We start from the raw sequence: 22,419 nt of genomic DNA, 5'->3' as shown, positions 1-22,419 counted from the left end.
ATTATGAAGTAGGCAACATTGATAATCGCTACAGTGCTGTTCCGTATCACAAGGCATATGAATTCCAGGCATATCACAGTAGCATACAGACCAACATATTGCATTATTTCTTTGGTGAAGCAGTCTTGTTCGAAACATCATGCAAGAATGAACTGTACAAAGGCCTCCGTATCTTTCTTCGCTTCCCCACTCTTCTTCCAGGCGTCGTTGAGCAGCTTCTGCATCTTCCTAGCCCCCTCTTCCTTGACCGCCCTCTTCTCCTGGTCAAAGAAAGCCGCTTTTAACACCTCCCTGGCCTCCTCCGCAACGGCCTCCAATGTCCCTGTCGGGGTCTTCCCTGTGCTCTGCCTATACTTAAGCCCAAATCCTTGCCTGACCTCGCTGAGCTCAAAACCGCAATTGAGCACCTGCGATACCATGATTGACAGCAGAGGCTGATCGGCGAAGAGGGGCCAACAGATGAGTGGGATTCCGGATGCGAGAGACTCCTGAACGGAGTTGAGTCCACAGTGAGAAAGGAACCAACCGGTCGCGGGGTGGGAAAGTATGTATTGTTGAGGCCCCCATTGCGTCAAAAATACGAGCGGCGAGGCCTCGATAGATTCACGAAGTGCAGTAGGGAGTGGAGGGGATTCGGCACGATGAACCAGGACGAAGGGGATATTGAGGCCGAGGAGGACGCGCAGGACGGTGAACACCATCTCTGGTTGTGCGGGGTAGAACATAGAGCCAAATGATATCTGCCGAACACAATTAATGAGTAATTTGTAGAATGTGCCGAATGATAATTGAAACCACCGACATAAAGGACAGATTTGGGGCCTTTTTCTTGAACAATGCGATCCAGAAATACATTCAAATCGCCAGCCTTCGAACCAGTCCTCTCCAAGTCGAGCACCTTCTTGCTTTCGGCAGGAAGGAGGGGACCGACAGCGAAGACCCGTTCGACGGCTCTTCCAGCCTTGAGGACCTTGGCGATAGTCGCGATACCTTCGCGCTCAAGACAATGAGACGAAGAAGTCAGTAGCACGTCTGACTGCTGCAGCCCCTTCATCCAATCCGTCAAAACGAAAGACGGAAGGGTAAATGGAGGCTGCAATATGTTCCGCGTCAGTTTCAGCAGGTAGGGACGATATAGTAGACTACGAATTACCTCCTGAACATAGCATTCGTAGTCACTCATCTCCGGGAGCCCAGGTATGTTGATCTTCTTTCCGACAATTTCATCGGCCCAGCACTAGATGAGAAAAGCAACGATGAGCTCCGAATGCAGATGCCGGCGAATCCGATGTACGGGAAGAAACGTACCTTTCCGGATGCCGTCAGGTAATCGTCTCCGCTAGCCATGCACCCTCCTAGCTTCATCATGAATGCACCGATTGTGGCGTCGTTGAAAGTGCAAAGAGGTGGCGTATGAAACATCGACACCATTATAGGCCACCATGCCGCAATTTTGACTGTGGTCTCCGCGGGGGAGAGAGGCCGGATGTGTTCAATGAAGGGAACAAAACCAAGCTAGCCGCGCATTGGTTGAATGAGATGTTCATTCAATTACTAAATCAGACAGAAGAATACTTACATCGACGATGACTGCTTGCGCTGGGTAGTCTTTCACAATTTTGGCGTAGGCATCTTTCATGGGTTCGAGGTAGCCGTCTGGGCCCATGAAGTAGTTCGCTTCGAGCGAGACAATCCTAGAGAATATAGTGCCAGTCAATATAGCATAGCTCGAAAGTGGAGTAAGGGAAGAAATAAACATAGGAAAGAACATACTTCATTCGCGGGTCATCTTTGAGACCTGCGCTCGTGAGCTGAAAGATGACTTCCGCACGACAATTTTCTTCGATACTCTTTGCAGTGATGAGTGTGGTGGAAAGATCGGGGTAAAGCTTGAGTAGCTGAACGAGGAAAGCGATAGCGGGACGAGTGTGTCCTAGTACTACGTTATCAGGACAGAGGAAAAGAGGAATGGAGGTCAATGGTATACGTACCCCATGCGCTGAACGGGATAGCAATGATGTGAGAGCTCATAGTTGTTGCGTATAAGTCACGTAGTGAGGAGAGAAACTGGGTGAGGATGGAAGCGAACTCAAGCGATATCCTACAATACTTGAATGCGGAATATTTGGACGCAAACCATCACCAAGGTACAGTAACCAGATGTAACTGGTGAGATGAATTCGGCTCGGTAGCAGAGCCAAGTATGCGATCATCTCAGTGAGTCGGCGAAGCATAAACAAGAGCATGCCTGGTCTTTCTCCATCCAGAGGAAGCATCCGGACCGTTGGTTAAAGCCGTCCCACATTCTGTGCATCAGCAAGCTGCAGTCGAGCACACAGACAGACCCCGCACCTATGATCGCGTGCATGGGGATTGGCTTGTTGAATGGACTGAGCGCCTCGGTAGCTTCTAGAGGAAATGGAGACCGCACTTACGTAGGGTTCCCCAACTTTCGGGCCCCTATCAACTCGATGCACAAGCGCTCATAGTCGATCCGAGATGGAATGCGCAGCGCCAATGAGAGAGTGAAACTTGAAGAATGGCATTCATTCCCTTGGAGGTGCCCTGGAAGGTGAGTAGAGGTAAGTAGCCAAGGTTGCGCCGCTCGAGTGCGAGGACTCTTACGGGTCCGCACGGCTTGGTCCTGACGTCACATGTGGCGGAGAGGATAGACTTCCGAGTCAGGTCTAGAAATTGCTGATTCGATGCTCCAGGAGGTGGTTCAGACCTGTTCCCGTGCATTCTAAATCCCGCAAGAGGGCTTTTTTCTCATCCCCTGAAGAGAGCGCCAAAGTATTTGCATTCAAGATTCTACGCCAGAAAGAGCTAGTAAGTACCGCATGCTCAAAACAATCTCCCTGCGTATCCCATAATAGCCCGTCGGTAGAATTACAAACACATCCGATCAGTCCTCAATGCCAGCATGAATCAGCATCTCTGCCTCTTTCGAGCGAGGCCTGAAGACACAATTGATAAGTGGAGGCGAACTGCGTGTGGAGAAGATCAGGCTTCAGTCATGAGGCAGCAAGCGAAGAAAGGAGGTGGACTTGGACCTTAAATTCGCAATCTTGTCGACATCTATAGGCTTCCCGTCTTCTCCGACCGCATCGTGAATATCGAAGACGGCCAAGAAAGACGCAATGAGAATCCAGAGAGCCTCCCGTACGACATCTGAAGTAACGAACACTTTTAGTGAAGATACCACTCTGTCTTGAATAAACACAGCGAAAAATCATTCACATACCTTTGCCCGGACACACTCTCCTCCCAAAACCAAATTCAGGATCCGCGTCTATCTCCGCGTTGAACGTTCCATCCTCGTACAAGAACCTCTCAGGCTGGAACCTCTCCGTCTTTGGCCCGTATATATTTTCGTCCTGGAGCACAGCCCAGATATTGGCTAAGACAAGAGCCCCCTTCGGGATGAAGTACCCATTGTAGTAGTCGTCCTCACTGGTGCAGTGCGGCACACCAATGAACGAGAACCCGCCCCAGCGTAAGGTCTCTTCGACAAGCGCATCAACGTAAGGTAAATCTTTGCGGTCTTCGAAGGTGGGGAGCCGACCGTCGAGAAAAGAGTCGACCGCCATTTGCCCTTTCTTCAAGACCAAGGGAAATGCGGCAACAGCGACAATGAAATTGCGCATGGCTATGATGGTCTGCAAGAAAAAATAGAATGCGATGTTATTATTATCGCATATATTACCATATAACTGCAAAATTGTGCGCACCGTCTCAGAACCAGCAAGATACATAGTCGCAAACACGTCCTGTACTGCTTCAAGACGACAGTCATAGTCAGGAGTCTTGTCTTTGTCTAGCGATTGGATAAGAGCTGAGGTCAGAGACGGCTTCGCTGTACCCTTCTCCTGGAAATATGAGTTGTCGATTAGTACTACACACTGCGTTGCGGGCAACAGAGAATGGTCACCATCTGCTCCTGCGCAAATTTGAAAGGTGCGTGTCGAGCTTCATACACCATTTCGCGACTTTTTGACGCGATACGTTGGAACCCGGCACCAGGAAACCATGCCGGAAGATGCTTCAGCATGGGGAATATGTCGACTATGATAATGATTAGACAAGATTATTCGCGGAGGAAAGGAGTACTAACCAACGTATCCACCAAGATGGACGCCCGGGATGATGGACATCAAGGCATCCTGGGAGAGGCGGACGAAATGGTTATCGGCGTCTCGGATATCAAGACCGTACGCAGACGAAAGTATAAAATCACCCGCGACTCTGTAATGAAGGATATGGGTATTTTGTGCTCATAACAGTTAGTAAAATCACTCACAGACGGAGCTTTCCATCAAGGTCTTCTGCGCTGCCAGTGGCGAGAAGTCGTGGGAGGAACCGTCTAACTGCGGTGAGTTGGTGTGGCCTGATTCCGTTTTTGTCGACGTATTGCGAAAAGAGCTTTCGGGACGCTGTGTTCATTACAATGGTCAGCTCAGCTAAATAATATGGTCAATGAAGCAGAGTCATACCTCTCCACCGGTCGCCATAAGGCATGATTCCAAAGATCCAGTCATGTCTCATTCTAACCGTCCTTTTATAAGACACATAGGTGAGCTATATATTTGAGAGTGCCGTACACTTCATTTAGCATAACCATTCGAGGCCTGCAGATCTCGCACCATCAGCATACGGTCGGTTAACAGAAAAACGAAAACAAACCTGCTCGAGTAAATATGTGATCGCTTCACCATCAGGTCATCCACTGCTTTCATCGTATTAAGAACGACAAGAGTAGCTCCTGGAACCTTCAGGCTTATGACGTCTGACCCTATTGGATTGGATAAAGTAATTGAGAAAGATCAGTCGATGAAGGAGAAGGCCAGACTCGGAATCCGCTCACTGTACTCTCGACTCCACTTCAAGAATGTTTTCCACTGATATTCTGCCGGAATGTCGAGGATGTTCTTGATTATTGGCCAGCCTTTAGGACCAGGGGGTAGCGACCCCCTGTTTCCCATGAGGATGCGACGAACTATCAGGACCAAGCCCAAGGCGTAGGTGCCTGCAAGTGCGCAGTCTTTCAAGCGATACTGCGTGACACCCAGAGCACTGAGGTGAGCGAATAGTTTCTCGAGCATGATGTCCTTGCTTGGTGCCAGTGGAGAGAATGTGAGGGCAGGGATGGGGTAAAAGTCAATCAGTTTGCGCCAGAACGACTTGTAGTCTGTGCACAAATCTTCCTGACTTCCGAAGCTACACACATGATTCCTAATACATGGCTGGATCCAAGAAAAAACCAAGAGCATCATTTCCGAGTCCGTGAGGCAAGCCTTGCTCCGGTGAAAGCTCCGTTGAAGATGTGAATAAATATTTTCCGAAATGCCTTGTCAGGAGAACGACATCGGGGACCGACGAGCGGATCTGACTCGAGAGTGGCGAAGCGACGAGAAAGGAGTGAGCGTCTCTTCAACAAGCGCGGGCGCTTGTCATGGACTCGGACACAGCCGGCGAGGCCACAATGACTGAAGAAATCGAGATATATCTCCATCACGTCTAGCTCTAATTCGGTGGTGTAACGGCGTAATCTTCCAGATAATTAGAGCGGACGGTTGTAATCCATGAACTCACAGTCAAACTTGACAGATTTGAAAGACCGGAACGACTGCTGAAATCGAATCTCATTGACGCCACAGGGTAAGGTGGCTTTGGAGAGGTACTATGTTACACTCCAACAGTTGAAACTAGTACTTACACAGTAAGGCGATTTCGTCGAGTGTGGGAGTGACGCCAAAGGACATGTTCGAACAGATCGTGTATTCTGTCAATGCCATAACTACTACTGGGTAATAAAAGACCCGAAGAGATATTCGTACAACCTGGACGCCATTCAATGCCACACAACAATTGGTAACATGTACATAGTTCCGCTGGACCCGCAGGCGTCCCCCAGCCTCATACGACCATACGGATCAGACCTGTACAGAGAGGTGTTTGATGATCCGACTGAGTTTCTCATTCCCTCCGAGTCTTGCAATTTCCTCCTTCATCTGTAGTTCGAGCGAATGCAGGACCACTCGGCTATATTGAAAAGAGTGCGTCCCATCGCGCAAGTAGTTGATGGCCGGGATTTTCATGTCCGGCGACGTGGGACGATCCTTCAACACCTCTGTTAAAATATATATGAGTTAACTGCGCCTGAGGGATTCAGAGGTATCGGCTTGGAGGTTTAAATAGCGTACGCAGTATGAGATTGTCACTAGGACTGGCCTGGATTCCATGGACAATAGGGAAAGAGAACTTCCCCTCGCTTAGGTCCTCTGCGAAGCCCTTCTTGGCGGTGTACTGAAACGAGCGTAACCAAGTGTCAGCATGCAACAGAAGTGCATCCAAACTCAATACTCATACTTCGTCGTCATCCAAATTCAAGAGGTCATCACGGATCTGGAAGAAAACACCGAGGGTGTTAATGAGCGGCACATAATCACTGTAACGAACCGAGATAGATGCTCATTAAATATGGTTAAAGATTGGTTATGAACGAACTATGAACTTACGTGCCAACGTTTGAAGTAGCACAACCCATCATGAGGCGACAAGCAATGCGTAGAAGACCACTAGTCTCTGTGAAGCAGTTAATTCTCAGCACTGCACTGCACGGAAAACAGTGAGATGAGTACAGACTCTTATTCGCCATGTCGATATATTCTTCCTCACTTGGACATTTCAACGAGTCCCGCCAAATAATCTCGAGCCCCTGGCCACGATGCAGGTTCTGTAGTTCGTCTACCCCCAAAACCAGTGAACAATTCCATATAATGCGAATAACACTGAGAATACTTCACCATTGACAATTTTGTGCAAACCATGTTCATTGTCCGGCCGTGTCGCGCGCAATTTGGCAACTTCACCAATCGCCTGAACGAAGACATACTCGGCGGTATTGATGGTTTGTGGGACACCGTAAACGTGATGAGCAGCTGGACGAGACAGAGTATCATGAGGACCAAGACAGCCGAGTCGGATAGATATAGGGTGCTTGCCTGGATTGCCTCTGCGAAGCTCGGAGCTATCCTCGATATCGTCAATCCTAGGGGCCGTAGAGAATCAGTTCTGGGAAATATGACGAGTTTTTTCTTCTCAGACTCACATAAGACTCGAAAGATGCAGCATGTCTACGATGTTGGCGATGACGACAAGCTGCTCAGTGGGGACTTGGAGCCACACATTCAGAGCGTCAACAAGGAGCTTTCGAACACCCTTACCAGGCGCAGAGGCCAGATAGGTGTAGGGTTCCAGGAGGGCCTCCAGTGATGCAACGAGTCAGAGGATGCAGATGGAAAGAAACCTGTAAAGACATACCTTTTCTTCGGCAGCCGTCCATGCACCGCCAGAGGGAATAGTGACCTTAGGTAAGGCGATATATCCGTTCGTTGCCCCAGTTTTCGGGCCACATCCATTGACTTTGGCATGGCCGGTCGGAATATTGGTGGGCATAGGCATAGAGGAAAGCATTGCGGGGCTGAGAAGAGAGGTTGTGCAAAAGGGAGGTCTCGAAAAGACGGGGAGGATGAAGAAAGTAGAAGGCGATTAAACCTAACTCAAATAATGGCCGGAAATATCCAAAAGCGTCTGTCCTGTTCAGCGACTCCAGTAATCCCACACAAGCCGTCTGGTTCAAGACAAATACCACCGCCCCAACTTCCGCCTTCGCCCTGGCCTCTTGATGCAATGAAACCTCGAAGGTATGCACATACTGTAACCCCATCTGGGCATGGTGCAAATGGAGAAGGCTGCTCTCCTTCATCAAAATGGATGATTGGCGCATTCATAGGCTCACATACCATGAGCGCCATTTACCGCCACTGGTCATCGGTCAGATCTCTGGGCAGCCATGACTTGGGGTAACTTCTAGTCCACAGGAACCGCGCAGGCGCCGCGGAAGTACGGCTGACCCGCAGAACGGTACTCGTGATATTACAAGAAAAATCACTTCTGCACGAGGATAGACAAGACTCAACCTTGGACCCTGAAATTGTATCGGTTTGCCCAAGAAGGCCAAGTCCCCAAACACAAGCATCGCAATTATCTTGGGGCCGGTATAGGTCTACGATGTGCGCGACCACGGAGTCTCCGTTCGCCGTGTGAAAACCTCCACTAGGATCCGAACAAGGCGGATTAGCAACTAATATGGTGGAGCAAAGAGTCACGTTTGATCTGTTTTCGGTATCCAGTCAGACGAAATAGGCAATGAGTGATGGATTCGCCCATAAATGAGCGCAGCGTACCATGTTAGGTTCGATATTCTATCAGTACCCCCCGTCACTTCATCCAACGACTTGCTCTTGCAGCTTCGACATGTCTACTGCGAAACCTGAGATTCCTCCGATGGAGAGCTTCCCTCCAATCAATGTTTACCCCCGCGAAGCAGAAATCATAAAATACTGCAACAACTACGTTGCTGAGCACTTCCCATTCAACAACGACGCAGAAGTGAAACACTTCAATGGGATGGAAATCCCAGCGTATGCATGCAGAGGTATGTCGTATGATTGTCTATTGTCCATACCCTTTGCATCCTCATACTGACTCCACGTCCTTCGCAGTCGTCTCGTTCGCAAGGGACCACGAGAAGATGCGCAAAGTCTCCATCCTCATCGTCTTTTACTTCATCTTCGATGACTGGGTCGACAAGAACGGTATGAAGCTCGACAAGAGTACCGTCATGGCCCTCCTTCCGCCTCCAAGCGAAGTCCCCATCAAGCCTGTACGTGGTCTACCCCTTTCCACTGTTATCCTCGGTATGACGAGAACTGACTGAACACTTCCCCATTACTATTTCAGCCCCAAGCCGGCAAGATGACTCTCTCCGATATCTCCGCAGAGCTCTACGGAGCCGTCCGTGACGATATGCCCAAAGCAGACTACGACAGAATGGTGAACGACATGATGGAGTATCTTCGGTACCCTGCCAAACCGCCACATGATGCATTGTGTACGCCACTGAGACGCCCGTTTGTGTATTTGACAGAGTGCAGAGGATGGCACCGGGGTATAATACTCTGCAGGAGCTCCTGGACCTGCGCTCGGGCGAAGTGGGCGTGTATGTCCTATTCCGTTACATCATCTACGCGATGGAGCTTTCTGTCTCCGGAAAGGAGCTCGACGATCCCCTTGTCAAACGAGCGCAAGTTTTAGGGTCAGGTAAGCAACATAACTGAAAGCTATGATAGCTCACTAGCTGATCACCGTCAACAGAGGCTGGTGTGCTGAGGAATGGTGAGCCATCGTATCCATTGATATGATCCATAACTGAACATTGCTTTTGCAGAGGCCTCCTCGTACGTCAAGGAAGTCAATGAAGGATCCGGCGCGCATAATGTTATCACAAAGCTTCAAGAGTGGTCAGGATGCACCGAGAAGGAGGCAATGAAACAGGTGCTGGACGCGATCGAGAAACGTCAAGAGGAGCTGCGCGAGATGTGCCTCAAGGTCACGGAGGCGCCTCATTTGTCCGAGGATTGCAAGACCTTCGTGAAAACGATTCCGTATATCGTAGCAGGGAATACTTGGTGGCATCATCATGTATGTTTGAACCCATCTACTCCCGCTCTACTGCTTGCTGATGCGCTGCCTCTTGCTGGTAAAGTCTACGAGATATGCAGAGGGTCGCGAGGTGACTGTGCCCTAGAGTACGGCCGTGTAGCCATGAGTCTGTCCATCCTCTTTTGATCGAGTTGGAGGTAGTACCTGCACAGCGTTAAGGCATGTACGTGTAGTCCTAGGCAGTAACAAGAATATGATAGATGGTACGAAACACTGTATTTTGGTATCCCGCCGCACCGTGGGAGTCATCATGGGGCCATAGTCAAGCTTCAGAGAGACAAGTCTTCGAATGAGCGCCCCGCCTGACAAAGTTCAGCGTTGAGAATATTTGATCGACTGATCATACCTAGTCAAGTCAAGATCGACGTCGGCGGGGGCGACGAGTCAGAGCGATGACCGTCGCTCAGCCTGTGGCAAGGCCCATTGACAAGGGACAGAATTCGAAAGTCACAGAGAAGAAGGCGTACCGAGACAGGCATACCTTAGATATTCGAATGAGCCAAGAGATAAAACTAGTCGATGAGCGTCCCACTCATATTGCGGGAGAGATGATGATGGCGTAGAGCAAGTGCGGAGATAGAAAAAAGTACATCACGTCGGAACACGCCGGAAACCACTGGCTCAACGCTTCGCCACACAGATAGTCAGTCATTGGTCGGTAAAATGGGTAATAACTCAGATCATATTACTAGAAAGATCTACAAGTTGAACGGCTGATATAACATGAAGCCTCAAGAACACTGGACATCCGGTAGGATTTGATCAGAAATTGAAGACATCACTCCGCCACCCATCCCTCATTGTCTCAATAGCCTCCCTCGCCTCTACCCTCCTTCCTTTCCTCACCAGCTCCTTCCTCATCCTCAGCATATCTTTCGCCCTATCCTGCGCATTTTCCACGTCTTTTGCTACCTCATCTTGCACGGAACTCCACTCCTCTCGGTTGGCCGCCATGGGGCCTTTGTCCGCCACAACCATCGGACCAAAACCAACAGCCACCGAGGTCTCCTTCTTGGGAGATGCAGAGGACGAATCCTCGCCGCCCGAGTCTTCCGGGCTATCAAAGATTTTGGTGGTTCTGACAATGCCCTTTATCGTCGCCACAGTCGTCTTCTCCACCCTGTCGCCACCCTTACCGCCGTCTCCTTCATTGGCCGTTTCTTCACGCTGCTTGTTCGTCTCAGCAGAAGGCGGCTTCTTCATCGACCCAACGACACTCCCCAACTCGATCAACCAGTCCTCGATACTCGGCATATCGATTCCCGTGTCACTCAGCCCACCCTCTCCGAAATCCTGTCCTCGGCTTCGCACTCCTTTATTCACCCTCGCTAACACGTCTGACAACAACTCTAACCCAGCTCTTACCTGCGCTTCCAACAGGCTGCGAAGAACGCGACGGAGAATCGAGTGCGAGAATGGCTGCCAGAACCAGTGCTTATTCTGTTCAAGAGAAAGTTTGAGGCCTGGAAGGTCGACTTTGACGTCTATGACCGTAAAAGCGCGATCGGGAGTTGGGTCTTGTGAGTCCGAGTGGGAGTGAGGGCCGTAGATGTCGGAGGTTTCGATCTCAATGTCGATGATGGCGCCTTCCCCTACTGCGCCTGGTTTCCCAATGTCGAGACTGGCAAAGCCCCAGTCCTCATAGCCGATGAAGCCCTGGAACATAGAAGTTCAGAATATTCGCAGAGGCCAAGAAGAACGAGCATACCTTGTATAAGAAATAATATCCGACATTCTTTGCACAAAGCCTCAGCCCATCCATATGAACCTTTGTTCTGTCCTTACTCTCAACCTTCCATTTATGCTTCGGCTCCTTCACCCCATCCTCGTCATTATCCGCGATGACCCAAGCCTCCTCACCATCATTTACCTTCCAGCCGTCCTCGTCATCTTCACTACCCTCATCTTCCTCCTCATCTAGAGGACCATAATCCCAGCTTTGCGTGCCATCTGCCTCTACGACCAGATTATTCTCTACTCTGATATGATCAGGTCGTACGTCTGCTCTGATATCGCCTTCGGAAGGACGAACGAGCAGTCCGTCCACAGCGAGTTCGACCAAGGGACTGACGAATTCTACCCTCGGCATGGGGGAATTCTTCATGATGTCGAAAAACCTCGATACGAACCATGCCAACGCATCCGCGGTTAGCACAGATTTGATGCTGAATTGGGTGAGGGAGCGCGTGAGCGTGGTCAACGCGGAGAGGAGGTTCTGGGTGGATTTTTCGTTCGAGAGCGCTTCCTGGAACGATGAGAGGGAAGAGAATAGCTGTCGGAGGTGAGTCTTCCAATCTTCAGGTTGTGGTCCACCTGGCGATAGGTCGGAGACAGAGCCAGATGCTGATCGGTGGAGTTGGTCTTGGAGGTCGTCGTAGAGTTTCTCGAGCTGGTAGCGGGACTCAGGGGAGTCGACGAAGTAGGCGCTGGCCAGAGCATGGTTGAGCCATTCACCGAATTCGTCAAAGACGGTTGGGTCTCCTTGTTCCGGAGAGGGCGAGGGGGTGTGTGATAGAGAAGGGGAAGATGGTGAGGGTGAGGACGAAGGAAAGTTCGTCTGCTCAGGGGCGTACGGGGTATCCGTGGGCTCATTCTTTGAGTCCAGCCCACCAGGCATCCGTGGAGACTGCGTATCGCCCCGCTGAACTTCGTCGTTCTGAGGAGGGCGGTTAAACTCTGCCATCAAGGCGGAGAGGGAATCGACCGTCGAGCCAAGCGGCTGATCTGCGGAGGCAGGTTTCTCGGCAGAAGACTCGCTCTTCCCTGCGACCTCGTTATCTAGTTTCTCGTTCCTTTTTGGAGCGTCTGTAGATGGAGGTTTAGGACTGGCCGGCTTCGGTGCATTTCCTACCTGGATATCTGACTTGAAGTCTGCGAGCAGGAGGTGAACAAGCCGAATTATTTCGTCGAGCGAGTGGCCACCGGCAGCTCGTTCAAGGACGAGTTTCAGGTCTTGAAAGATCATCACGAGACTTTCGTCCGTCCAGATAGAGTACTGTGGTCCATCGTCCACTTCTTCGTCAGCTTTCCCCTTGCCCTTGTTCTTGGATGCTGGATCTTCTTTGGCGTATTTACGGAATAGTTTCAGGAGCGTACGCAGAGCGTCACGGTTCCGTTTGTCATCATGTGCGGACAACAAAATCTGCACGATTCGAAGAATAAGCAAATAGATAGACTTCAAGGTGAAATGCAGACATACCTGCTGAAGCCGGCCAACAAAAATCCACTTGGCTTTCAGTCCACCCTTCTCATACATCCCGTCTCTCGTCCTCCTTAAATCACCCTGCACTGCTCTCGCGTCCCTGACCACATCATCCACGTCGTCTCCCGTCAACTCATCCCTTCTCGCCGACATCTCGAAAGCCTCTGCCGTCGTCTGCACCTTCATCGCGGCTACCTTGACGTCCTGAGCTGCCTCAACAAGGATAGAGGAAAAGGCCGAGAGCAAATCTGAGAGTAGTGTGCGATAGACAGAGGAAGTGAGGACAAGTCGGATGGTTCGCCGCAGGGCAGCGATGAGCTGCTGCGCGTCTTTCATAGCTTCGGAGGGTTCGTCTCCAGCTTCGCCGGAAGGGTCTTCAGAATTTACGCTAAACCCGACGGCGGACGGGCTAAGGTGATACAGATGGTATACAAACTCTTGAATCCGATCGTCATCTAATCCAGTAATATATTGAGTGACCAGTATTGAAGGAGCAGGAAACGACAACGATGAACACTCACAATTCTTCCGTACCCCAAATTTTTTCACGGCCTTCACCAATTCTCTCGAATTCCTTAGCACCTCCGTCATACTCCCACCCAGTCTTCCTGCCCTCTTCGTATCCAACCATCCCGACTCAAGCAGTTTCTGACAAATGATATTGATCTGAGACTGTGACGGTAGCTTGCCTGCGTTCAGAGCTGCTACAACGTCGATGATGGCCTCCGCTGAGGAGACTGGGCTCGGCAGGGATTCGCCTTCTTGAAGAAGGGCCTCCGTCTCTTCGTCAGACTTTGACTGAGGTTTAGAGAATGAGAAGCCCATAGTGATATGGGAGGGATGGTGGCAGAAGTCAGTTGAAGAGAGAGGCCTTAAGTCGTCACTCTGAGGTGCAAAGTCGACGACCGATTCCGTGACGTCAGGAGGGAGTCGCTGGTGGTGCCTGGCTCCATGGAGCTTATAACGCCTGGATATACACAAGAGAAATGAGTAGCTTATTGACCAGAAGGAGCGATCGCAACAAGAAAGACTGGAGCTCGAACAAACGTCCTATGCTGTGTGCGAGGTGACTGCATGGTGTTGGCGAGGAGAGTTGGGTGGCGTAAAGTAGGCTTTCACATTTCCCTTTCGGGAATGTAGCGACGTGATCCACTGAAAATGATCAGATTTGGGAGCGAACACAAAGCAGGGACACCGCTTCTGGTGAGTAACAAGATTAGGGATGATACGGCTCGAAGCGTTGTCGGGAACCACGCTGCGCGAGTGTTAGTCTCACGTCCGACAACAGAGAGAGAGGGCGAGAAAGAACGCACGGTGCAGGTACGCACGTCGTTGCCGAAGCCCACAGAGAATGAGATAGTCTGAGCCCTTATGCCTTACCGCCCAAATAGTCGGACCCAGAGTCGAAGCCGTAAGCAAAAGAGAGCGATAGAAATCGTGAACATAGTCCGTGACATAAACGACATTAAAGCACAGCAAAAGCTAGAGGACAATGCGACGTGACAAGAATAGAACGTAAGCCATAAAGAGAGCCATAACAGAGACAAACCACAACAGAGACCATGAGAAACCCAATAACAGAAAATATCGATAGAACAAGTCCGCGCTCCCTACCTGTCAGGAGTTAGCCAACGACACGAAGTAGTAAAGAAAGGGATCACCACGTACCTCATAACCCATCTAGCTCTGTCATACCAGGTCAATCATACGGAGTCCTGAGCGAGGCTCCCGTGTTGTCAGACTAAGCCCGCGAGCTAGGATCCTCGAATACAAGTTCCTAACCGGGACATCTATCAACTCCGCCTCTGCCATATCCTCGATGACCCTTATGACCCACTTCGAGCACGACCAGGGCGCTCTACCGTAAATCATGCTCTTTGCCGGCTGAGCATCGTACTGCTCAATGAACTCTGCGATGTCCTTCGTCGAAACCTCTGGAATGGGTGGGAGTCTGACGAGACCGACGACACGGATGTTTTCCTGTAGATTGTCGAAGCCGTGGGCGATACGCCACTGCCCGACTTTGCAGGGTTGATGAGGGTCAAGATCAGTGATATGGTAGACCATGACGGGACCGATGGGAACGTCGTCAGATGGGATGAGACCCCAGTGGAAAGTCCCGGGGAGACCACGGTCGTATAGGACGATGTAAAGGATCATGGCGAAAGCCTGCAGAATCAAATTGCATCAGAAACACTACAATGAATAACTGGATCTAATAAACGTCCGGAGTCAAAATATTTAGCAGATAAAAGACGGGCGTCCTTTGGGTGTTCTTTCGGAAACGTGGACACCTTCGAGTCCGATCATAAGGTATAAGATAACAAATACCGTCAGTCCAAAGCTCTGACTCGTTGATCGAAGAATGTAGATACGTACTTCTCACTATCAGGTGTAGCTCTTGTCAAATGAAGGGCACGTTGGGTTATGCCCCGCTTGAGAAACGTGAAAGGACGTGGACCAGGATCAACCTGTAGACGCCGGTTGTTGAGCCACCGACGCGTAAGCGATTCGGTCGGGCCCGCCCGAGTCTAAAAGTTCACGAAACTGGGGCGATATTCCAAAGGCTGTCCAAACGACTGGGCTTCTGAGTACTGAGTACTGAATTCTGAGCCATGGTAATCCCAGTAACCATGAATCCATCCCATAGTAACATACGATACCAAGCAAGAACATAGCGAGAACTCGAAGCAAAACCAAGAAAAGGAAGGGTATACACAGATAGGAAAACATGGGCACCCCCAATAGTAACACCAAAACTACCATAGTAAAAGTATGATCATAATTATAGTCATGACTGATAGCGAGAGGGTCCTAGAACAGCGACATCACATTTCGCTTGCCCTCACAGCCCAAAATCCGAAGTCACACTCAACACCTTCCCCGTACCCCTCACTCCAAGCCTCCATATTGTGCTCGACCTTCAGCCTAAACCTCCCTTCGAACAACTCTCCGGTAGCACTCTCTTTCATGCCCTCATCTTCGTCTGCTTCCATATCAACCTGATCTGTCCACACCCTCGTCAATGTCAACTCACCATCGAAGGCCTCCACCCCAACTCTGTCCTCTGGAGTTAACAGTCTAGCCACGATACCGCTGTGATGAGTCCCTCCGGGGAAAGGGATGTCGTCGACTCTCTGGATCTCGCTAAATAAGGCGTCGAGGGAAGCGTCACCGAGAACCCAAAACTTATTGTGTGGTCCGATCTCTGAGGCGAAAGGATGAAGGGACAAGTGAGCTCGAATATCCGAGCCAGGTCCAAGGGCGCCAGAATCCCCGTCCAAGGCGCGTATCTTGCCGAATAGGGTAGGATAGTCGGGCGGCTCGGGGGCAGAAGTGCCAGAGGAAAGAGAGAGGGTGGAAAAGACTCTGCTGAGCAGTCCAGGTGCAGGACGTTTCAGCGCGGAGTCGGACATGGCATAGACACAGAATTCGCCTTGGTAGAATCCGGGCATCGAAGTTGAACCATCTATCTCGTCGGGAAGGGTGGAGATGGATAATCTGGATCGACCACGGGAGGCTGTTGGCAGCGACTGGCGGCCTCTAGGTGAGGCCGAACTTGATGCGATTCTACTGGACCGTCTCCGTGGTGCGGAACGAATGGTCGATCGCGACCTTGACCGCGAACTCCAGGGCGATGATTCGAATATGTCGCTGGTATCGCTTTCGATACCGAGCATGTCGTTTATAATGGCAGCCGAAGATGATGAGACCCCTGGGATATGTATGTCGTAGGTGAGTAGCAATCTCAATATCCGCTTAAATCTACGGAACTGACCTTCATCTGCAAACACATCGTCATCCGGGCGTACGTTCGACCCCGAAGAAGGCAGACTGAGCCTAACCCTCTTAGCGGGTGTTCGGGACTGAGACTTGGATCGACTTCGCTTGCGCTTCGGCGAAACAGGACTCGGGGGCGCTTGAGGTACAGGAGCAGTGGTCTTGCGTGGTCTGCCTCTGCCTCTGCCCTGGGCCTTGGGCTCGATCTCTCGAGATTCACCGTCTGATTTCGTAGGGCTTCTAGCTGGTTGGGCGAAGACATAATCAGTATTTTTGGCAGAGATGAGTGCGAGGCACCACTACGCCAGAAAGTCGAGCTAAGATGCTCACTTTTCGTAGAGGCCTTCCCTGGAGATTTCGATGGAGATCTTTCCTTTACCTTGCGAAATAACATATCCGGATTCTCCATCTTTTCGATAACAGAATCCTGACGAAGGCTCGACCTAGACGTGCGGGTCTCGGCCTTCGCCTTTGACTGTGGCGCAGCATGTTTCACAAGCTGCAAGTCTGTCGTGGTCGTGGATCGAGATCGGAGCTTAGTCGTCTGAGCTGCTGGAGGGTGGAAATGCCAAAGAATTCAAGCACACCGCACGTCAACATATACAATAAAAATGACGTACCTGTGTAATCGGTGTCTTTCTTCGATGGTCTACCGCGAGTGGCCACGGGTTTCCTGAGGTCGGTTTCTGGGTCCTCTGCCGTTTCAACAACGAGTTCCGAGCGACGAGGAGTCCTGAGTCTCTTATCATTGACAGCGGTACCACCTCGGAGACGTGTGTCCGAGCTGACATGGATATCGTCCGAATGACCTTTGATGGGAGTAGTAGACATCGCGTTCTTCTCCGGAGGCTTCACAGGAGAGGTGTTAGGTTTCTTAGGAGGGGATCCCAGGTCGTTAGCTGCTTCGAGAAGGGGTCCTGAACGACGTGACGACTTTGTCTTCGCAGCAGAATTTCTGCCTGCACTCGACTCGGGAATCGTATAGTGCGCTTTCGTCACACGGGCTGGTGCCACAAGCGCAACAGGTCCAAGAAGACAAATGACGTGAGTATGCTATCTCTTCAAAACTCGGGTATGTTTATGGACTTACGGGCTTGGTTAATAGAGAACTCCTGGTCTTCCTCAAATGCACTGGCCTTCGGTATATAGCTTTGTGACTCGAAATCCTCGTTCGACTGCTTCACTTTCGCCCAAAAGTCTCGAATGAGCGTAGCACAACCCCTTACGATATCTTTCGCGTCGACCCAGCTGGATGAAACACACTTGTTAGTTTGGCGACATCGTGTGGTGCGGAGAAGAGACGACGAACGTCCTTGTTTGGTCACCCCATTCACCCTCCCACTGAGAATCAAAAAGAAGGAGTTAATGCGCAGTATGGCTCGATGCATCCCAAAGTATCGCCTACCTTCACATAATAGCTCTATCATATCGAAAGAAATTGACGTTAAAGGGTTGTTTCGGCACACTATTATTGAGAATTAGGAGCGAATATACTATTGAACTTACCCAAGCGTTCTTGCCGTTCCTGGATCGAACGACTTTCGCCTTGATGATGTATTCTTTGTGAGAACAAAAATAAATGTTAGCCGAAGCAGTATTATGCTGTTTACAGGGGCGAGAGTTCTATTCTGTTCGCCACAGCAAACAAGAGGCGAGGATGTGAGATCTTGGGAGCACTCGCCTACTTCGTAAACTTCGGGCTCGCTGTCCGTATTACCGCTTGCAGACATTGTTCTCTTCTTCGGAGAGTTTCTCATGATTGAATAGGAATAAATAGAATGCACTGCGGGGTAGAGTGAGATGAGAATGAGAAGTGTTAAGACAAGATGGGTGGTGGCGGAAGTGAAGCAAGTGGCCGGCCAACTTCAACTTGAGCGGGTGTCTCGCTTTCCCACGGGACGACTTATGTTCCCACGCCCCTTTCTGGGAGGAATCAACAAACCCTGGCACGTCCTGTCGGTTAACTGGAAATACAGTCCCAAACGTAGGGGGTTTTGCTTTTCCGCCTGTTGACCCCAAAGACTATCTCTGTAGAAGGATGATATATTCAACAGTCTCCAGAACAAGGTGCGGATGGCTTTAAGGTTACACGCGAGCTTGCGAAACGGCGAAACAGCAGAATGTGACACGTCAACATGCATATGCATAATGGAGGATACCCTGTCTTTCAGATAAGGCCAACTGTTCGTAAAAAAATAGCCTTCGCCCTCGATAGCCGGCAGCGCACAATATTTAATTCGTGGCACAACAAAAGCGATCCACAGCCATTCCGAAGCAAGAAGGCGAAGGTGAAGAATAAGTCCCGCGCGAACACTGAACGCTAGACATCCTACGCATTGCTCTTTCTCCTCTTAGACGTCGTAGACTCAGCAGCCGAAGGTCTTCCCCTCTTCCTCTTCGTCGAAGCAGGCGAAGGATTTTCCTTTGTGATGCTCTTGCGTTTGGCTTTCGGTGTGCGTTTTGGAGCTTCTTCCTCTTCGTCGTCGTCGTCGTCCTCGATAGCTACAGCTAGGTTACATAGCACGCAATGCTCAATGTGTGGATAAAATGGGTGGATGTTGTTGGTCGGACGTACCAGGTTTGCCGGGCGTGAGCTCTTCGTTACCTTTCAAGGTGGCGATTTGAGGTTTCCCTTTGTCGAATCGAGCCCAGAACCGGTCTAAGAGTTTTGGAGAGCTAGCGAAGGATTCTCTGGGTTCCCATCTACGTAATGCAAGTCAGACATTCCGCATTTCTGTAACAAAACACTGAGATATATATGGAAAATACTTACGTGTTGTCCTTAGGGCCATAGCCTTTCCACTAGGGGAGTGCGGGTGGCCAATATACGTGAGATCTATTGCGACGCGCTACACGAAACCAAATGCGTACTTTGACGTAGTATTTCTGTTGAGACAGCAGTAAGCAACGCGAACGAATTGGATCTCGTAGGCAAGGCAAGTAAGTAGGGCAGAATATTGAGCCCGAATCTCAGTGTAAGTGACTATACGCACATAAGCCTTCTTAGAGCCCCTCTTCCCGACCTTGGCCTTCAAAATCTCCTCTGTACAGATGCACAGGCAGGATGATCAGTTGGTTGACGATTGATTGGCAAGACGATCATGGAACAGCTGGCGCACCAACAACGTATTCCTTCGGACCCTCATCGTCGTTCTCGACAGCAGTAGCCCTAGATGCCCGTGCCATTCTTATCCTTCACAATTTAAGTCTATGTAGAGGTGCCCTACACAGGATTGAGTGTGAAATATGTGTCGCAAGTCGTGGTGGGGAGGCTGGGGGAGAGACGACGCGACCTGACGGAGACGCGACTAGCCTGAGTTCGAGCGGACCCCGACCCCTGTTCAACGGCACGCAACCTATCCCACGCGACCCCGATCTAATCTTGTGTACTCCCAAGCAAACGAAGACCCCGGACAGTATGTGGGTACGTATTTACTCGTTTTATTTATGCCATAGCGATATTTATTCTGGCATTGAAGTATACAGTCGTGCAGATATCGTTACTGTAATACATTGAGAGAGGAACGAAAAATTATAGTTCTTCACTACGAGACCCTAATCTTACAAACACCACAACCTTTCCCCAGGTGCGAGTGCTCTGTTCCTCCGCACATAGATATAACGAAGAACGAGTACTACAACGGCACCCTCGAGAATAAACCCGGCATTCGTGAAATGACCTGTTGGGTACCCTGGTGCTTCACTTGACTTGAATATATAAACACCTACATATGCGATACGGTTGGTCAGCGCTGCTTTGAAAAATATGCGAGGCCGATCCTATACTCACCAACGATCTGGCCAAGCTGGCCAATTGATACGTTGAGTGGCACAGCGAGCGTGGAAGCCCCCGTGCTTCTCAAGTTGGCCGTGAGCCAGCTGAGGAGAGGTGGAATGCTGGCGAACGAGAAAGTGACAGCCATGCAGAGCATGCCATAGCGTGCTTTGAAGGAATCGCCGGGTAATGCGCCTAGAGCAAACCATGCAAAAATCAGCATTACGCGCAATCACCTTCGCAGGAGAACGCACCTTCAATCAAAAAGCTGACACCCGCAATAACCAACGAGATAAACGCCCCCCACGCTCTCGCCTCATACCTATCCGAAACCCAGGCCACCGCCACCGTAATCACAAAAGCGATCGCGTACGGTGGCACAGTAAACAACTGCGCGTCCAACCCTTCATATCCTAACCCGGCTACAATAGTCGGCGCAAACAACGAAATACTCGAGAACGGGACCGAAATCGAGATATACACCAAATAATGGAGATAAAGTCTCCAATCCAACAGCGTCTGCTTAGCTTCGGCCCATGTGATAGTGGAGTGTCCGAGGGAGGCCATTCCTTGAAGACGGGCGGAGGCGAGGGTGCGGTCGGAGGGCGAGAGCCAGGTTGAGTTTTCTGGGAAGTCGGGGAGGATGAAGATTACGAGGAGGGCGGAGACACAGGAGGGGACGCCTTCGATCCAGAAGAGGTAGCGCCAGGCTTCGTGCCCGAGGGCGGCGTTCATGTGGCCCACACCGTATGCGATGGCACCACCGAATGCACCGGCTAGGGTGGCACAGGCAAGAATGAGAGCGATGCGGACGGCACGTTCTCGAGAAGTGTACCAGAAAGTAAGATAATACTGAAATTGATGTCAGACACATGAACAATGTTACGAGAGGTCTGCTTAATGTACTCACCACCAGACCAGGAAAGAGACCAGCTTCGAACGAGCCAAGGAGAAAGCGTACGGCGACGAGTCCACCATAGTTCGTCACGCATCCAAGGATGATAGTTAAAAGGCCCCACGAAAACATCAGCAGGGCTAACGTCCGAGACGGTCGGAACTTCTTTATCATGTACGTCCAGGGCGTTTCGAAGATGGTGTAACCAACGATGAAGATCATGAGAGCCGTGAGGTAGTCGGAGTTGCTGATTCCGAGAGTTTGCATGAGGGAGTCGCCGACATCACTATTGAGGACTTTTGCGTTGCCCTAATCCCTTTTGAATCTCCGAACACGATGAAAGCAGAGAGTGCGACTTACAATATTTGACCGGTCGAGGAAACATAATAGGTAGATAATCATGGAAGCAGGAATAATCCTCATGTCGAGGCGCTTCACTAGCCTAGGGATAGGTCAACTTGCTATTAGTGTGCAGGAAGAAAAGAAATGGACGCACCGCCTTTCTGCCTCCTCATCAACGACGTACGGAGATCCACTCCCCTCAGAGCTTTTCTCAGACACGTACGACTCCTCCGCCTTTTCGATGTCCTTGCCTGACATGGCGCTCGCTCTGTAGAAAGTAGGCTGCAGCGGGTTGGTCAAGAGCCGCGAGAGAGAGAAGCACCCAGACAGAGAAGGAGAGGATGCGGGGACAGGTGGACGCAAGACGTCAGGAAGAACAGAACATGGCACGATGTAACAGCGTCCTTTTATTCTGCGAGAAGTCGAACCGCGATATCGCTTCGTCACCTTTCCGGACGGTGCACTACGGTGCCCGGAATATACAGAAACTGATTATGGTCCGTATCATATGAGCGCGTGACGGATATGAGATGCAAATTAGACTCACACATGATCATATGCGGCCGTTATGCGTTGAATGTTCAGCCGCAAATAGGCACGACAAGATTGGAAGCAACGGCAGTACTGCAGACTGAACTGAAGCAGATTTTGTTGCGGTCTTCACCAAAGGGGGTAGATAGTATGTGGTAAGGAAGACATTGCCGGGAAGCTATAAGACTGAGACACGAAGTCTGAGATGTACAATTTTGAGACTGACGGCGGGACACAAGATAATTATAGCGAGGTTCGGGGTATCTTGAAAGAACGGAAGGTCTTGAGTTGTTCAGCAAATGCTAAGGAAACTACCGCCGGCAGCTG

At 50.5% G+C, this 22,419-nt stretch overlaps 7 protein-coding genes across 7 annotated transcripts; 1 reads left to right on the top strand and 6 right to left on the bottom strand.

The window, feature by feature from the left end:
* Positions 1 to 42: 42 nt before the first annotated feature.
* On the bottom strand, positions 43 to 2,265 carry STEHIDRAFT_99663 (UDP-Glycosyltransferase/glycogen phosphorylase). The gene is made up of 7 exons (XM_007305934.1): positions 1,992 to 2,265; positions 1,774 to 1,933; positions 1,580 to 1,694; positions 1,309 to 1,515; positions 1,154 to 1,237; positions 803 to 1,093; positions 43 to 740 (listed from the first exon to the last, which is right to left on the bottom strand). Exons 1-7 carry the CDS (start codon positions 2,029 to 2,031, stop codon positions 138 to 140), a joined length of 1,500 nt encoding a protein of 499 aa, XP_007305996.1. The 5' UTR covers positions 2,032 to 2,265; the 3' UTR covers positions 43 to 137.
* Positions 2,266 to 3,010: 745 nt separating this feature from the next.
* STEHIDRAFT_158536 (cytochrome P450) lies at positions 3,011 to 5,102 on the bottom strand (the record flags this gene model as incomplete). The annotated part of the gene is made up of 10 exons (XM_007305933.1): positions 3,011 to 3,171; positions 3,245 to 3,659; positions 3,732 to 3,869; positions 3,932 to 4,065; positions 4,115 to 4,245; positions 4,301 to 4,433; positions 4,494 to 4,555; positions 4,602 to 4,628; positions 4,684 to 4,792; positions 4,865 to 5,102. The coding sequence occupies 10 exons, from the start codon at positions 5,100 to 5,102 to the stop codon at positions 3,011 to 3,013; spliced, it is 1,548 nt and encodes a 515-aa protein (XP_007305995.1).
* Positions 5,103 to 5,933: 831 nt separating this feature from the next.
* STEHIDRAFT_132357 (terpenoid synthase) lies at positions 5,934 to 7,476 on the bottom strand (the record flags this gene model as incomplete). Its single annotated transcript, XM_007305932.1, has 9 exons — positions 5,934 to 6,130; positions 6,204 to 6,306; positions 6,370 to 6,448; positions 6,519 to 6,585; positions 6,646 to 6,747; positions 6,828 to 6,941; positions 7,005 to 7,051; positions 7,112 to 7,266; positions 7,324 to 7,476. The coding sequence occupies 9 exons, from the start codon at positions 7,474 to 7,476 to the stop codon at positions 5,934 to 5,936; spliced, it is 1,017 nt and encodes a 338-aa protein (XP_007305994.1).
* Positions 7,477 to 8,301: 825 nt separating this feature from the next.
* Positions 8,302 to 9,770, top strand: STEHIDRAFT_122776 (terpenoid synthase). Its single transcript, XM_007305931.1, has 7 exons — positions 8,302 to 8,500; positions 8,568 to 8,728; positions 8,806 to 8,924; positions 8,993 to 9,165; positions 9,220 to 9,240; positions 9,293 to 9,546; positions 9,611 to 9,770. The coding sequence occupies exons 1-7, from the start codon at positions 8,320 to 8,322 to the stop codon at positions 9,650 to 9,652; spliced, it is 951 nt and encodes a 316-aa protein (XP_007305993.1). The 5' UTR covers positions 8,302 to 8,319; the 3' UTR covers positions 9,653 to 9,770.
* A 4,430-nt stretch (positions 9,771 to 14,200) lies between these two features.
* STEHIDRAFT_122775 (uncharacterized protein) lies at positions 14,201 to 15,207 on the bottom strand. The gene is made up of 4 exons (XM_007305930.1): positions 15,149 to 15,207; positions 14,998 to 15,063; positions 14,438 to 14,938; positions 14,201 to 14,383 (listed from the first exon to the last, which is right to left on the bottom strand). Exon 3 carries the CDS (start codon positions 14,927 to 14,929, stop codon positions 14,459 to 14,461), a length of 471 nt encoding a protein of 156 aa, XP_007305992.1. The 5' UTR covers positions 14,930 to 14,938; positions 14,998 to 15,063; positions 15,149 to 15,207; the 3' UTR covers positions 14,201 to 14,383; positions 14,438 to 14,458.
* A 215-nt stretch (positions 15,208 to 15,422) lies between these two features.
* On the bottom strand, positions 15,423 to 17,019 carry STEHIDRAFT_122774 (uncharacterized protein). Its single transcript, XM_007305929.1, has 3 exons — positions 16,880 to 17,019; positions 16,548 to 16,793; positions 15,423 to 16,484 (listed from the first exon to the last, which is right to left on the bottom strand). Exons 1-3 carry the CDS (start codon positions 16,956 to 16,958, stop codon positions 15,598 to 15,600), a joined length of 1,212 nt encoding a protein of 403 aa, XP_007305991.1. The 5' UTR covers positions 16,959 to 17,019; the 3' UTR covers positions 15,423 to 15,597.
* Positions 17,020 to 20,037: 3,018 nt separating this feature from the next.
* Positions 20,038 to 21,904, bottom strand: STEHIDRAFT_140371 (MFS general substrate transporter). The gene is made up of 6 exons (XM_007305928.1): positions 21,716 to 21,904; positions 21,580 to 21,661; positions 21,235 to 21,528; positions 20,579 to 21,176; positions 20,340 to 20,519; positions 20,038 to 20,274 (listed from the first exon to the last, which is right to left on the bottom strand). The coding sequence occupies exons 1-6, from the start codon at positions 21,817 to 21,819 to the stop codon at positions 20,111 to 20,113; spliced, it is 1,422 nt and encodes a 473-aa protein (XP_007305990.1). The 5' UTR covers positions 21,820 to 21,904; the 3' UTR covers positions 20,038 to 20,110.
* Between the last annotated feature and the right edge of the window lie 515 nt (positions 21,905 to 22,419).

This window comes from Stereum hirsutum, assembly GCF_000264905.1.
Source record: "Stereum hirsutum FP-91666 SS1 unplaced genomic scaffold STEHIscaffold_10, whole genome shotgun sequence".
Classification (NCBI taxonomy): Eukaryota; Fungi; Basidiomycota; class Agaricomycetes; order Russulales; family Stereaceae; genus Stereum; species Stereum hirsutum.
Note: the sequence above shows the minus strand (reverse complement) of the source record. Positions and strands in the feature narration are given on the sequence as shown.